Source organism: Limanda limanda, chromosome 18 (assembly GCF_963576545.1).
Source record: "Limanda limanda chromosome 18, fLimLim1.1, whole genome shotgun sequence".
Lineage (NCBI taxonomy): Eukaryota > Metazoa > Chordata > Actinopteri > Pleuronectiformes > Pleuronectidae > Limanda > Limanda limanda.
In genome coordinates, this window is record NC_083653.1 from 11,788,310 (window position 1) to 11,803,763 (window position 15,454).

The 15,454-nt window shown below is 42.6% G+C and overlaps 1 protein-coding gene across 5 annotated transcripts; it reads left to right on the forward strand.

The window, feature by feature from the left end:
• Positions 1-9,107: 9,107 nt before the first annotated feature.
• On the forward strand, positions 9,108-15,106 carry LOC133024166 (E3 ubiquitin-protein ligase TRIM35-like). Of its 5 annotated transcripts, none has more exons than XR_009683105.1 (7): positions 9,108-9,529; positions 9,973-10,068; positions 11,378-11,608; positions 11,705-11,727; positions 12,388-12,506; positions 12,618-12,931; positions 13,890-15,106. XR_009683105.1 is itself a non-coding variant. In XM_061091151.1 (7 exons), the coding sequence occupies exons 1-7, from the start codon at positions 9,125-9,127 to the stop codon at positions 13,051-13,053; spliced, it is 1,005 nt and encodes a 334-aa protein (XP_060947134.1). In that variant the 5' UTR covers positions 9,108-9,124; the 3' UTR covers positions 13,054-15,106. The 5 variants fall into 5 exon arrangements, 3 of the variants coding, with proteins under 3 accessions (XP_060947134.1, XP_060947136.1, XP_060947137.1); XR_009683104.1 differs by having other exon boundaries at positions 13,893-15,106; XM_061091151.1 differs by having other exon boundaries at positions 12,618-12,686; positions 12,992-15,106.
• The last annotated feature ends 348 nt before the right edge of the window (positions 15,107-15,454 follow it).

Here is a 15,454-nt window from a genome sequence, read left to right on the forward strand (position 1 = left end):
GTTTTCCAAGTCTTATCTTGAAATTATTTTTAAATTAATGAAGTGGAGGTGTTTCACTGCGAGATTAAAATAATATAAGTAAATAACAAAAAGCAGCAAATAAAGTGTAAACAAAATATGACATAAAGACAAATGATTTTGGATCAAAAAATCATAAACTTATATAACTGTTTTCGAACATTTTTAAATATTTCCCAATAGGACAGTCATCAGTAGTTTTTTTCAGCTAAAAATCACGCACAGTTTCTTGTTTAAACTTTATACTAAATGGTAATTGATTTTAAATTTAAAAAAGGCCTGATATTCATTTATTTTTTGGGCTCTATGTCTGCAGAACTTTTATGAATTTCTCCAAATCTCCACCTCTCCTCCTCTCACGCATTATTGCGCGTTGATTAAGTATGAGCCCTTAATGTGAAATCCGACCTGTGTGGATTACGGCGCAGCAGGCCCTATCAGATTTTGAGTCAACGCGTAACTTGTCATGTTGTTAGGGACCGGCCAATGGCCAGAGGCAACTCAAGCCCCCGAGAGCCAAGTAGGTATAAGATTCCTATTTCCCACATATCAAATTTAAACACAAACTCCACGTGGGAGCAGAGGTGCACGGGGACGATGGGGAGAAAAGACCCAGTGGACTGGACCCAGTGTGAAGAGTGAAGCCCTCCATCAGTCCACTGATGAAATCTGGACAAGATGATGACGCAGTGACACTGACCTTCATGTTGAAAATAATTATCGTATTAAAAAGCTATTTTATTTTTTATCAATGGATTTTAACATTTTTACCTTATAATAAAAGTTTCTCCAGGTGATAATGAAGTTGCTACAATTCTGATTGATGTAGTGTTAATGTCAAAAGAGGTATATCTGAAATTAAAAGTTATTTATCACCTGAAGAGTGTTTAACCTGGATGAAGCAGGCTGTAGACATCCTATTGACTCTATTAAATGAAACATCCTTTGATTTATTAGTAGGTATGTCACTTTAATACAACAACAACTCACCTAAATAAATATATGATATGTCATGATTGTGAAATTTAAACTATTTGTAATTCGTTGTTTGGACATAAATATATATTTTTTATTCTATGCCATATTTTAAATTTTAATATAAGAGCCATATTTCTTTAAAACAAATAGGTAATATCTGTGTCAGTTGTCAAGTTATCATCCACAAAGCTCAAACACGGACCTGATATTTGTCCGAGTAGAACTACAGGAGTGTAAATTCATAATTAAAGAGGAAAAAAAGAAGTGACTGTACCTGTATCAAAATGACGTCCGTCCCAGCGAGAAACCAGCTCCCAGATTTCCTTCACTTCTTGGACGCTCTCATGATCAAATGGAGCGTGTGCGTGCGTGTGTGTGTTTGTGTGTGTGTGTGTGTGTGTGTAGGTGTGTGTGTGTTAGTGTGTGCGTGTGTGTGTGCGCGCACAGCTCTCCCTGCTGTCTGCAGCCTGTCACTGACTGGACCGAGGCGCCTCACGCACTGCTGCCCATGACCGGCCAGACACAAACACACTCAAATATGTATAAAAACACACACACTCACGAGCCGGAGCAGCAACTCGAACTTGTCTAAACAAAACAAAAATTACAAAGTCAACACGGGCACGTCCCGGGGCTCGGTGTCGGTGAACCGAGATCCGCGCACCACTGCGGGGAACACCATTACTTTCAGTCCGCGTCCAAGTTGGAGCAGCAGGCTGTTCACAGGCATTACACTCAACTTCATTACTGGAGACCGGAGGCGCTGCGCATGCGCACAGCTGCCATGTGGACGCTATTGGGCAAGTGACCAAAGGATGGGAAGGGGTGGAGGGAGGGTGATCTATCTATCTTTCTATCTATCTATCTATCTTTCTAACTATAGTTTATTTCTATGTACATGCAATTGTTTTTGTTGGGTATAATACACACTGGAGCATACCACATTGATATGGTATACACAACATATGGGCAGAATAAGCATGTTGCCTCTTCCTACTCCCATACTCACTAAGTAATGTTTAAGTTAATGTCAATTAAGAGTCTATAGATTCAATCTTTAGAGGCATATGCATGTATGTTTATGCATTTAAGGATTGTGTATGAATATCAGCATATGTACACGTCTATATTAACATTTTAACTTTATTAATTTTCTCATGTTCGAATAAAGTTTGATTTAAATATTTTATTCAATTTAGTTTGTTTCACCTAAGAATGACCTATTAAAGATGAAAATGAAATCAAAAATCAAATCAGTTTATTTTTAAGAGAAGACAGTAAAATAATATGTTTAGGTTATATTATATATAATATACAAAATATATATACAGTCCATAGATGTTAATAAACACAACACTGTCTGATGCAGACCATAGACTGTCTAAGAGTAAAGCCAAATCGTGTCAATCTCCCCCTGGTGGCCGGCTGCATCGCAGGTTATAATCCCTCCCTCCTCCATGTTAGTGGATGGAACCAAACTAAAAGGTCAGATGGTTTTAGGGAGTTCTTTATCACGCTTCTGTTTGTACAAGCGTTCATTTTTCAAGTAAGCTTGGTCTTAATTTGTTATTTGATGCTGTAAAAACAGGGGGAAATGTCATGATTGACAGCCGAGACTGATTCTGATTGGTCAAGCGTATGTTTCAATAGGACGTCGCTACTGTGGCTTCATCCCTATGGACTCGATGGCAGCGTTCAAATCCATAATATTGAGGCTTCATCTTTGGATAATGTGAGGAAGTGGAGACGTGTCGTCCATCTTTATGTACAGCTTCTGACACAGACGGCTTCTGAGTTGAAGGGATGAGAAAGCCACCGAAAGACTCAATATGAGGGGAGACATGACACCCACACAGACAGAGAGAGAACATATAGATAATATGCATACAGATTAAACAGGAAACAAGCTGAATGTACAAAACAGATATAAATAAATCTTCTGAGGGGAAGATCAGACATCACTGCTCCTCCGTGTCACCCCCTCCAAAAAGCAGATGACAGGTTTGGCCTCAGAGTTAAGTTTATTTGAAAAATTGTATGTTTGTTATGGCTTGTGGATTCTGTGACTTTTGGATCCCACTGGCCTCGGCCCAGCGCTCTTTCACCATGCTGTCATTTATTTGGGATGATGATGTCAGCAGTGTCTCTGACTGATCCGCGATTGTTGTATTATAGATTCTGCTGACACACACACACAGACACACACAAGTACATTTCTCTGTCTCTCTCATGCACACAAATGCAATTTATTTGTTTATCCAAAGACTTTTCAATGTAATATTTTGGAGAATGAAAACAGCTTAAGTTTCCCTGGCATCGTCCTCTGTACACAAACACAGAGAAAAAGACTGATGTCCTTTGTGGCATTGGCTGGCAGGCCTAGAGAGAGAAATAGAAAGTCAGTCGCATTGCATTTCCAAAGCAAAATAAAAACAGAGGGAGCAGAGCGAAGAGGAAGCTGACATGTTCATTTTCTGTTTATCCTCACCACTTTTCATCCTTTCATCCCTTCATTTTCCTTTTCCATTTGTCTGTTTCACTGGTCCCTGGAGCTGATCCCGGCAGCAGGCCGCAGGAGAACATGGATTCAGTATAGTGACCCACACGTTAATAGTTGAAAACCGAGCTACGGATTAATCCCTCTTCACTGTCTTGTCAATTGTGAGAAGGGAATAAATTCCACTGTGGTTGGATCTCCTCCATAAGAAACAATAAAATACCTCGTTAGTCCATGCTGTCTGTAGGACTATGCATAGAGGATGTTTCTGGTACAACACCTCTGTACATCAGGCAGACATCATGAGTCTGTGCCCGTCCAAACCACTGCAAGTCACTGTTGAAGAATAAATCAAATTTATGAAGTGACGATGCTATGAAACGACTTGGTTGTGTTAAGGGAAAGATCATACTTTGGTTAGAATAATTACTTTGTTAAGGTCAGGGAAACATTGTGGTTTGGGTTAAAAAGACTTTGTTTAAGCTTTAGTCGAGCTTCGTCATCATGGTTGCAATTAAATGAATACGTGGTTGAGTTCCAGGATTGATTGTGGTCACGCTTTAAAGAAGAGAAGTATGGACTGTCGGGTGGAAACGGGAAAAGGAACAGAGGTCTCTCGCATTCAAGTGCAATGTTTCTCGAAAGAGTGCAGTGACCAGGGCGTATTCCCAAACTGGCTTCCCACCCCATTGGAAGTAGGTTTCTTTTCACTATGGGTTTGTAGGGACACAGAGTGTTCAGGAATCCATGAAATCCAGGTGAACGTTAATCTGTAATGATCAACCTCAAGATGAACAACATCCATTATGAAAATCGTTGGATCTTTTTTCCAATTGCAATTTATCGCTCTAACCATAGGCGGTATATTAAGATGGAGCATGTGTCTCCACTTCCTTCCACTATACAGTAATAAGCCAAAATGTCCCGGATAGGAACACAGGCATCTTGCATATTAGGAAGAAGAATTTTCACCCATTTTAAGAATTGCACGTCGTAAAATGGTAAAATGGCCTCAGATGCTCATTGTGCATATGTGTGTGTCCACAGTAACAGATATATTTAGGTTTTTTTTATGAAACAAAGACCAAAAAGTTATTTGTTCTCTGCAGTCCTTTAACTCCTAGACTCAATACACATATTCATATGCACTTAATGTCTTCCCTCTGGCAACCTATTGGCACTTGATTTTACATGCACAGTAAAATGAATGTAACTTAAACCGTCTATGCAGTAAATCTGCTGTCTTAGTCTGCGTCTGCTTTGGAATATATATAGTATAAATAGTGTTTTTACAGGATATACAGTATATCTCCCTGTGCCGTTAGTCTGTTTTTAGGGCTGCAGACACATGATACCTCAGTCATTACTTTTCTCCTGCAATTACATTGATGAGCTTCCCTAGGAAAATATAACATGGAATACACCTCGCTGCACAGGTGCCCCATCCAAATAGTAGGTAGAGCAAGAACAGTGTGAAGCATAAGATCCTTCTCGGGGTTTCCACCTTATTTAAAATAACTCATTTGTTGCTTGTGAATTTATACAGTGAATCAAAAACCTTATGACATTTTGTGTGTTTGTGTGTGTGTGTGTGTTGAGTGTGGGCATGGTGAGTAATGGTTGGAATGATATGATATTAATATCAGTTTAATCCTTCAGTAAAAGTAAGGCCTAACCCCTGGTGTCTGCCTCCTCCTCCTCCTCCTCCTCCTCCTCCTCCTCCTCCTCCTCCTCCTCCTCCTCCTCCTCCTCCTCCTCCTCCTCCTCCTCCTCCTCCTCCTCCTCCTCCTCATCCTCCTCCTTCCCAGCAGCAGACTCAGGCCTGAACCCTGCTCAGTGATCGACACATTCTGGCAGAATAAATTAAAACCTCAAGCTCTGACAGAGCCCAAAATAGCAGGAAGCTGTCGCTGACCTGCAGTCTCTAGTGCCACATGTCAGCGAGCTTAAAAAACTTGGCAGAACATTCTGCACAAAGGAAGCACGTACAGGTGTGTGTACGTGTGTGTGTCTGTGTGTGTTTTTCTGGCGTGTGCATGTGTGTGTGAGCATATTGATACGAGTCGACCAGCTCTGTTGTATGTTAATGCTTTAACTACATCTCCTGCAACAACTCCATCCTACATGTGGGTTTTTTTAACAGATCCACATGCATTAATGATATTGCTTCTGACTAGATCAAGTGAAAACCAGTTTCTACTTGTTTAATTACACTGAAACCACTTTGGAATTTGAAGACAGTGGCAGATGGATCTATTTTTTTGTCCAGCTGTTCTCCGGAGGGTGAAGCTTGGGTGGGTGGGGGGGCTTAGCCCCAAGATGTTTAGTGGCGTAGGACTGCGGGGCCCTTTGCCAAGTCACAGAGCTCCTGGTTCTTGCCAAGCTGGGGGTGGGTGAGAGAAAATGCCATTTAGCTGGCTGGTATTTATAGATATGCAAGGAACTTGTGCTCAGGCCGGGCTGAGGTGCTGACGAAGTAAAACGAGAGGACGCTTCCAGAAGTCGAGTGTCAGGGCACACAGATAAAAATACCCGGTGAAAGATGGGGCTGGTCATTAGTGGCGCAGTCCGGCATGTGACATGGCAGCATTTCAGAGGTGATTTATGATTATTACTACAGCTAACCTATACATCTCCCTTTCCTGCCCCCACCCTCCATCCTAAATTGGTTTTCTAAATGTAATGGTGCATGGGGTTTATTTCAGGGGGCCGAGTACACAGGGAGGGGGGGGGGGGGGGGGGGGACTGCTGGCATTTTAGACTTTGGCAAAGTGCCACAGTTGGATTTTAGATTTGACCAAGATATTGAAAGAAAAACAGGCGCAATATTGAATCGATATGAAGATGGTGGTGCGTGAGACAAATGCATGTTGGTTTAATGTTTCTGACAATGTGACAAAGATGCGAGTGAAAGCTTTATTCTTTATGACCATGAAAATATGATGCAGATTGGCTGGAAATACATAATGACTTATTGCAGGAGGTGTCAATCAATCAATCGATCAATTACTTCCACTCAAAAATCATGTTAGATGAGTGGGAGGAAGAGAACGAGGGGTGAAGGCATGTAATGAGCTCATCACAGGCCGCTGCCTTCCATAATTGCCGGAGCGAGCTGCCACAGGGAGGAACAAAGGAAACATTTAACACATCGTAAATTCCTGTAATGTTCGGCCATGAAGCTTACGCTTGGTCGACATCTTGTTTTATTTTTCACCCTCTCTTTACGAGTGTCCAGTCACAAATAGAGACACACTTCGCGCGGTAAAAGAAAACAAGTTATCAATTCGGCTCTTTCTGCAAAAGTTTAATTGTGTGTTTGGGCTCCTGTAAACAATTAATTTTCAATTTGCATCATAGCGACATATTTTCTGACGTGCTTTTAACTTTTATATGGTAGAAAAACAGTTTCAATCTTAAATGAAGACATAAAACATTTAAATGAAGACATATGCCCTCACAGAATGATTGCTGGTATTAACATGCAGCTCCAGCCATAATTGGAACTACAGATTATCTTAAGGACATGACTAATGGCTTCTTCTCCTCCTTCGAAAATAGTGTACATTGAATATCAAGTCCAGATTTAGACGCGTATAGTGTTACACAGACAGGAAAGCTGCGTGGGTGAATTCTGTTAATACACACAAATATGGCACTTCTCTCCAAGAGTCTGCCGAGCGGCGCTGCAGCGTCTCGCTGAATTCCTTCCCGGTCTTTTATCCCTCAAGGCAAATGATGGAGCATATGTCTAACTCGGCGAGATGGTGATCAAAAGTGTGTTTGAGAGCGGTGGAGGGGAAAAATGGAAAGAGCCAGAGAGACAGAGAAAGAGAGAGAGCGATTTTGTCCCACTTCGAGATTCCTAAGAGAGAGTATAATACAATACAGAGTGTGTGTGCCAAATAAATGTGTACGCCGTGTGGAAGAATGCAACATGCACTCTGTGTGTGTGTGTGGGGGGGGGGGGGGGGGGTAACAAAATTAGTTTACCATCAGCTGTGCTCTTGGTCCCAGCCTCTGTCCAGTATTTCTTCCAGCTCCCTCCACCTAATGGCAGCTCAGGGCGGTTTTTACTGCGCCACCCTGGGGAAGCTACTGTGGCCAGATCCAGAACCCTTGGCTTTATGTGGATTGAATGTTTTATGGTTATAGACATAATATTAAGTATAGGAACAGTCTCCCAAGAATCCACCCCCGCGCCACTATCCTCAGGCCTAATAATTACACCAGCCGAGGAGAGGCAGTGGGAAAAGTGCATATGGCCGTGTGAGAGACATTATCGCGAGGTTATGTAACCGAGCGCACACTATTCACTGTTGCCTCTGTGAGAAATATGGACGGGCTGATCACTGACCCCTATACTGACGGTGGAGGTTTTCATACAGTGACAAATCATATCAGACCAAAATGAAGCAAAAATGACTGAGGCAGAAGTTTGGCAACATGTAGTTAAAGCGTTTGGCCAAAAAACACTTTAATGTTTTATCGTTTTTAATGTACCTCGAGACCACAAGTCTGAAAAAGGACAACTTTGTAGAAAAACTGCAAAATCTTTTGCTCTCTCAAGGTAAATATCCTAGAATTTTGTTTATTAGTACTTATTCGGCCAACAGTTGTATCCTAATCTATCAAAATACTTTGCATGAAACTGGAGAAACAGTTGATCCAGATTTAACAGATTAACTAAATCTGGTTTAGAAAAAGAAAGGAGAGAGAGAGAGAGAGAGAGAGAGAGAGAGAGAGAGAGAGAGAGAGAGAGAGAGAGAGAGAGAGAGAGAGAGAGAGCTTGCCACATGTGTCCTGTCATGTTAAAACAGTTAGCCTTTGATAGCTATTGCTGCAGCGGTCAAGGGGCAAATCGTTTGTGATTTTCACTGCTGAGAATCTGGTGCACGGAGCTTGTGTGCACATGTGCTAGAGAGAGAGAGGGAGAGAGAGAGATGGAGAGAGAGAGTTGTTATCCTGGTGGCATTAATTTATTACAAAGACAACTACATGGAAAAAATATTTCATCTATATTCCATCGGCTACAATGATACATTACTCTCCACATTACTGACATCTTCATCTGCCATGCATTTTTTCAAAGTCCTGATAATTATGATAATATGGTGCTGATCAGCCAAAAGAGTATGAATTACAACGTTATGCCTCGATTATTAACACTGCCTTTTTTTTCTTGTAATATTACAACTTTTTGTAATGTTAACACTTTCATTTGGTACTTTTGTAAATTTACAACTCTTTTTCTTGGAAAATCACAACTGAATTCTTGCAAAATTATAACTTTATTTTCAGTTTCTTGTCACTGTTACAATTTAAGATTTTATTTTGGTACATTTTAAACTATTTTTGTAAAATTACAACTTTTGACTTAATTCTAGTAAAGTGCGACTCTATTCTCTATATCTCTGATTTTTATACTTTTAAGTAGCCCTGACAAATTCTCGAAAATTGAATGTAAAAATAAAATCTTCCTCCTCCCATTGTTTTTTAATGGGTGGCACCAATAATCTTCCATAGAGATATTATTCCATATAGGAAGAATATCTGGCTGAACTAATAAAAGTGAAAACGAAAGTGAAGTGCCTGAGCGTGCGCACCAGAAAGGAGAGTGACACAGCAAATATGGCTGCTAACGTATCGCAGTCTGAGGAGGCTTGCACTTGCCCGGTGTGCGGGGACATATTCCAAGACCCCGTGGTCCTGCTGTGTGGACACAGCTTCTGTGCGCCCTGTCTTCAGGAGTGGTGGAGACAGAGCGACGTCCGGAGGTGTCCGGTCTGCATGGAGATCTCGACGGTGGCTCGGCCCGCTCGTAATTTTGCGCTGAGGGACCTGTCAGACATCGTGAGGCAGGAGGCGAGTCAGAGAGAGACGTCCGGAGCTCAGGATCGGTGCGAGCTGCACAACGAGAAACTCCAGCTCTTCTGTCGGGACGATCAGCAGCTCATCTGTCTGGTTTGTAGATATGCACAAAAACACGAGAAGCACAACTTTGCCCCCATCAGTGAAGCAGCAGCGGAGCAAAGGGTGAGCAGCTGTGTACTGTTTGATTTGTTGTCTTAAAAGTGTGAACTTGTTAAAAAATGTTTATAAATGATTATTCCTAATAATACAATATTGATAAATATCCCAATATAATTTTGTTATAATGTTGTGAATCGTCCTAGCAAGATGTGTACAAAACTCCGGATAATCTCCTGACATTATCCAGAGTGTGAGAGCGCAAATGTCCAAGTTAGACTCTGCAAACAAAGTCTGAATTCAAATTCGAAACAACTTTCATTTGTTCATGAAGGGCAATTCTAAGCCACAAAGTCAAAACACAAGTAAAAACAAGAATGAAAACAACCATGACATCAGTGCAATGTTCACATACAGTTAAAAATCAGTGCAGTATGCAAAAATTTGCATTGCGTCAAACTGAGCCACTGATTACCATGTAAAGTAATATGTTTCACTTTTGTTTTTAGATCAATATCAGGACTCAGCTGATGTGTTTAAATTCCAAGCTGGGATCATTGAAAGCACATCAGCTCAACTGTAATAAAATGGCCAGTGACATCAAGGTGAGAGTTCATAACAGAGTCCGATATCAGCCGATATGAGCCTGTCGCACTTAAATTGGTATCGGCTTTTATGCTGATTCGAAAAACTTTGACTTTAAAGAATAAAAAAACAGGCAGAAAACATGTGTATGTATGTTTAACTGTAAAATATCAAGCATCAATTTTTCATGTTCGACATCTGCCCCCATGAATCTATATCGGTCGGGCTCTAGGTCATAGATCAGTGGTTCTCAAAGTGGGGGGCGCAAACACTCTCCAGGGGGGGCGCGATGTCAGACGGAGAAAAAAAAAATATATAGCCTACATATCTTTTTATTCATTGCTTTATAAACAGTATTTTTAAAGACTCACCCCTTTCTTAGTAATGCCTTTCTTCCCGGCAGTAGGCCTATTCGTAGCCTAATCTAAGGAGTAATTTGCTCCACAGTCTTTTTAGAAAGCTCGTAGCCCCAAGAGCTAGCCTTCTAGCTAGCTAACTTCTTCCAACTGCAGCTAGCCCTTTTCTCCTTAACACCTACCTTTACATCTTCAATCATCCACCGTGTTGCAACAAATAAAACACCAGCACTTGAATACTATTCTGTGCTATCCCTGTCTACATTGTGTACTGTTCGTTTTGTTAGGAACCATTGCCTAGCACAGCCTTATTCATTGTTCGTGTGCAAGTCGCTCACAGCCACACATACAAACACACTCAGAAGACCACGACGTTGCAATTCAAACTTTATTTACTTCACACACACTGTTCTATGGACAAGTTTCTGATTCATAGACGTCAAGCAACCGATGTGCCAGATGCGAAGAAGCCAAAGCTTCGCAAATATGACGAGAGCCATTTGAGCAACGTCCTCAGTGTGTTTTGTGTGCCGAGGTGCTGGCAAATGACGGCGTGCAAATTAAAAAGGCACCTCGACACCAAACACCCTGACTTGAAAGAGAAGCCTGTGGACTTCTTTAAACGTAAACGTGATGGCCTCCAGCAACGACAAGCCACCATCTCCAAGCATAGCACTGTCTCCAAGCAGTGTCTGGAGGCATAGTATGTAGTTGCTCATAGAATTGCTAAGCTTGGCAAACCCCATACAATCTCCGAAACACTGATTTTGCCGTCGCGCAAGACATGTGTAGAATAATGATAGGAGAGAGTGCAGCTGCTAAACTCAGTGCAATACCTATGTCCAATGACACTCTGTCACGCCGAATATCAGAAATGCCTAGTGATAAAATAGTAATAATAATTGTCTGTATGGGCCTCATAGATATAACATTGCATTGTCCGCTCTCATCATTAAAATGCATTTTTCCTCAGCTCCAGGCTCAGCAGACGGAGACGACAATCAAAGAGGAGTTTCAGAAGCTTTATGAGTTCCTGAGAATGAAGGAGGCTGACAGGATTGATGCACTGAGGAAGGAGGCGGCGCTCAAAAGTGACACACTGAACAACAGGATTGTTACTGTGAATGAGAAGATCGCTTTGCTCGCAGAAAGGATTGATATTATAAATCATGAGCTTAAAGCTGAGGACCTGGCATTCATGCTGGTAACTAGTGATCACATGTGTCTCTTGTGATTGTAATATTGAACATCTAACAAATTTATGGGTATTGATGTGTTGTCATTTTTTTCTTTTTGACAGAATGTCAAGTCCACTTTGGAGCGGTAAGTGGCTTCTTTGTCTATCTCAGTCTTGTCACTCCATAGTAGACAGTAGGGATGTGGCGATTAACCGTTTTTACGATAACTGCGGTTTCATAGCGTCACGGTTTCATAACTGTAAGAATCTCAGTATGGTGTCCTACCTCTCGCGTGTCCCTTGATTTGTCTGTGTGCGTGCGGTGCGCTTGTGTGTGCGAGCCACTGAAACGTAACTTGTCAAAAGGGAACTGAAGAAACAGCCTTATTTCCACCAACGCTGGACAAAAAAGTCAGTCAGAGGATTTCAAAGCGAGGGGAGAAATCCTTGTTATTCATTACCTATATTATTAGCTATGTATTGCTTGTTGTGTGTCTTTTTCCTTTTATATTATGGATAATCGTGAAAACCGTGAAACTGATATTTCCTCTGACAATAGTCGTGGCACCAAAAATTCTACATTAGACAGTTGCAACAAGCAATACATTGTATATTTCATACATTTTGTGTTATCCACTTTGTCCCCACGCCTTTTGTTCTAACTGACCTTGGGAGGTAAATATCAGCTCACCACGGTGACTTTTGTCGTTGTTTCATGAGTACATTGCCTCAAACTAAAATACTATCTTTACATATTATTGCAGAATATTTCACTGGTTATTCTCCTGCTGCCTAATATCTTTCAGATCACAGTGCACTGTGCAAGAGCCAGAGACTCCACCTGGAGGCCTGATCGATGAGGCTGAACATGTCGGGAACCTGCTGTTCAAAGTGTGGGACCAGATGAAGAATATAATCAAATACAGTAAGCAATGCCATGTTGTTTCTGGCATACCATATTTTGAGGTTTTAAATTATTGAGAAAGCGATGCCTTAAATCCGTCCCATGAACGTCCGTATTCATGTTTCCATCCAGCCCCTGTAACTCTGGACCCAAACACTGCTTATGGAGCTCCTTCATCACCATTGATCATACCGAATCCAGGTAAGAACGCGTGATGCGGCTACATGGTGGCTGCAGACAGGGGGCTCCGCAGCGGAGGACACGATGCTAGGGAAGGTGTTCTTGGAACAGTTTATGTGGGGGCTACCGGACCGAACCTGGGCGTGGGTGCGATATCCCCGACCAGAGACGCGAGAAGCGGCCAGGGCGGAGGCAGCCGCTCCCCCACACGGACCCGACCGACCCCGGCCCCTCGCCCAAGGGGCCCTCCTCAGCTCCATAACCCGGTGCGGGCCCCACCTGATCCCTGTGTTAACACTGTTTTGTCCCGTTCCTTTGACCCGCAGGTCCCAGACACCAGAGGCACCGCTTGTGTTGGGGTGCTCCCACGACAGACAGGGACATATGACGTGTGCGCTGCGCTCAGAGGTGACGCTAGGTTGTCCGACACTGCAGACAGGGAGGAGGAACCAGCAGTGACTCCCCAGGAGGCGCCGCTGGTTCCCGAATTACACTCCATGGAAGATTTTCCACTCGAACAGTCTCGTGATGACACTCTACACTCAGCCTTTGATCAAGTTATACAAATTGATGGTTGCATGGTGCGCCCTGACGCTGCGCAGACGTTCCCATATTTTCATTGATCAGGGACAGGCTATACCAAGTGAGTCGTGAAACTCAGATAGGAGGAGAAACCTCCCAGTTGCTGGTGCCTAAAAGCCGTCGGATATGGTTTTCCAGCCGGCTCATTTTAACCCAATGGCTGGTAACCTGGGGTATGATAAAACACTAAGCCGGATAATGACCCGATTCTATTGGTCTGGCATTCGCGGGGAGGTGCGCCGATGGTGCGCGACTTGCCGTGAATGTCAACTGGTGAACCAACCAGCCATTCCGAGAGCTCCATTGCGCCCGCTACCATTAATGGAGGTTCCATTTGAGCGCATTGGTATGGACCTCATATAACTCCCAGTAATGCATAGAGTTCCCTTAGTGTTCGTGACATAAACGAGGTGCCTTGGTCAGTCAGGATCTCTTTTGGGATCCCGACTCGGGAGATGACCTGAAACAGTGCCTGCGCAACACTCTTTACAGAAATGCTGCGCAGCGGCACTGCCTCTGGATGGTCAGCGTTGGCTAAAGGACGGAGGGAGTGGAGATGGGTTTCTGGGATCGGTGCCAGGGAGAGAGTCTTATTGTACACAGGTGTTCCAGTTCAACTAATTACTCTCTCCCCTTTATCAGCAGAAGCGCGCGGGGACTCGTGACAAGCATCGCCAGGAGCCAGGTTACTCCCGGACGCCGAATGCTAGGATGCCTCGACCCTTATTTTGCTCATTAAGAAAGTGATCTATGTTTGTATTTATAAAACTTGCTTACTGCATTTTAACGCAATTGTCTGTGGCAGCAGTGCAGTGCATAATATTCTGCAATCAGAAGCTTCAGTATTTGTCAACAGCAAACATCAGAAAAAATCGGATCTCAGTGAGTTGGACTGTGGGGTGATTGTTGGTGCCAGACAGGCTGCATGTTTGAGTATTTCCAAAACCCATCTCCTTGGACTTTCACACGCGTGTTGGGTTTATTCAGAAAAGTGCGAAAAACTAAAAACCTCCAGCGATGATGTTCCACTGTTGAAGGAAACAACTTGTTGATGAGAGAGGTAAATGATGGTCAGACTGGTTGGAGCTGACAGAGGAGGCTATGGTACCTCAGAGAACCACTCTTTATGTGTGTGGTGCGGAGGAAAGCATCTCAAACGGTTGAACCTTGAGGTGGACTGGCTACAGCAGAAGAAGACCATGTTGGGGCAGTGGGCTCAAAACCTGAATATCATAGCTCGGTCTGATGAATCTGGATTTCTGCGGAGGCAAAGCATGAACCCAAGGACCCAAAGTGAGTCAGGGTAGAATGGACACCAACAATCTGACAATCACACAGTATCCATGCTCCAATGCATACTTTGATTTATCGGCTATTTGACTCTAAAAGGGGACAGTAGTTTACTGAATGAACATGTTGCTGCATCAAAGAGGACATGAAGATAGCAATTGTACAGTGGCGGAGAGGTCAAGTATCAGGCACTTGCATGTTGACTCCCCTTTCTTGACACGGAGTCTACAACCATTTAAATGTACAGTCCATGTTTCCAACATGATGCATGTCACAAAGCTGAAGTCGCTTCAAACCAGTTTCATGAACATGACAATGACTGTATGTTAGTCCTCATACAACTGTGTAATGAAAAATACGGCTAAATATATTGATCTGCTTGAGGTTTGAACGTTTGAGTTTTTGAAGTAACCTTTGGTTTACATTTATTGTTATGGTCTGAAGGCTAATGCAATGACTTATATCATGTACATGTCTCATTTACTTTGGGGTTTCCTGCCTCATTTGTTGTATATCTGTTGGAAATAAAATACACTGAAAACAAACAAATAAACAATATGCAGCTCTGAGCCAGTCTGAATGTCTTCTTTGGGAATCTCCCACTATCCCCATAAGGTCCCAGTGTGTCTGCCTACATGCAATAGTATGATGATGAATCATTATGAGGCTATACATAATGTCTCTAGTGCACTGCCATCTTTCTCTCTCTCTTTCTCGCTCTCTCACAGTGTGTGTGTGTGTGTGTATGTGTCTGAATCTCCACACTGATACTGAATCTCGGTGGTATTACAGCTGGAATGCCTGCTATGTTTTTTCTACTAATGAAAGAATGAAGGAAAACAAACAGAGGGGCCAAATTAAAAGAGAAAAAGGGTCGAGACAAGAAAACACTGAAGGAGAAGAGGAAATCGGGGGAA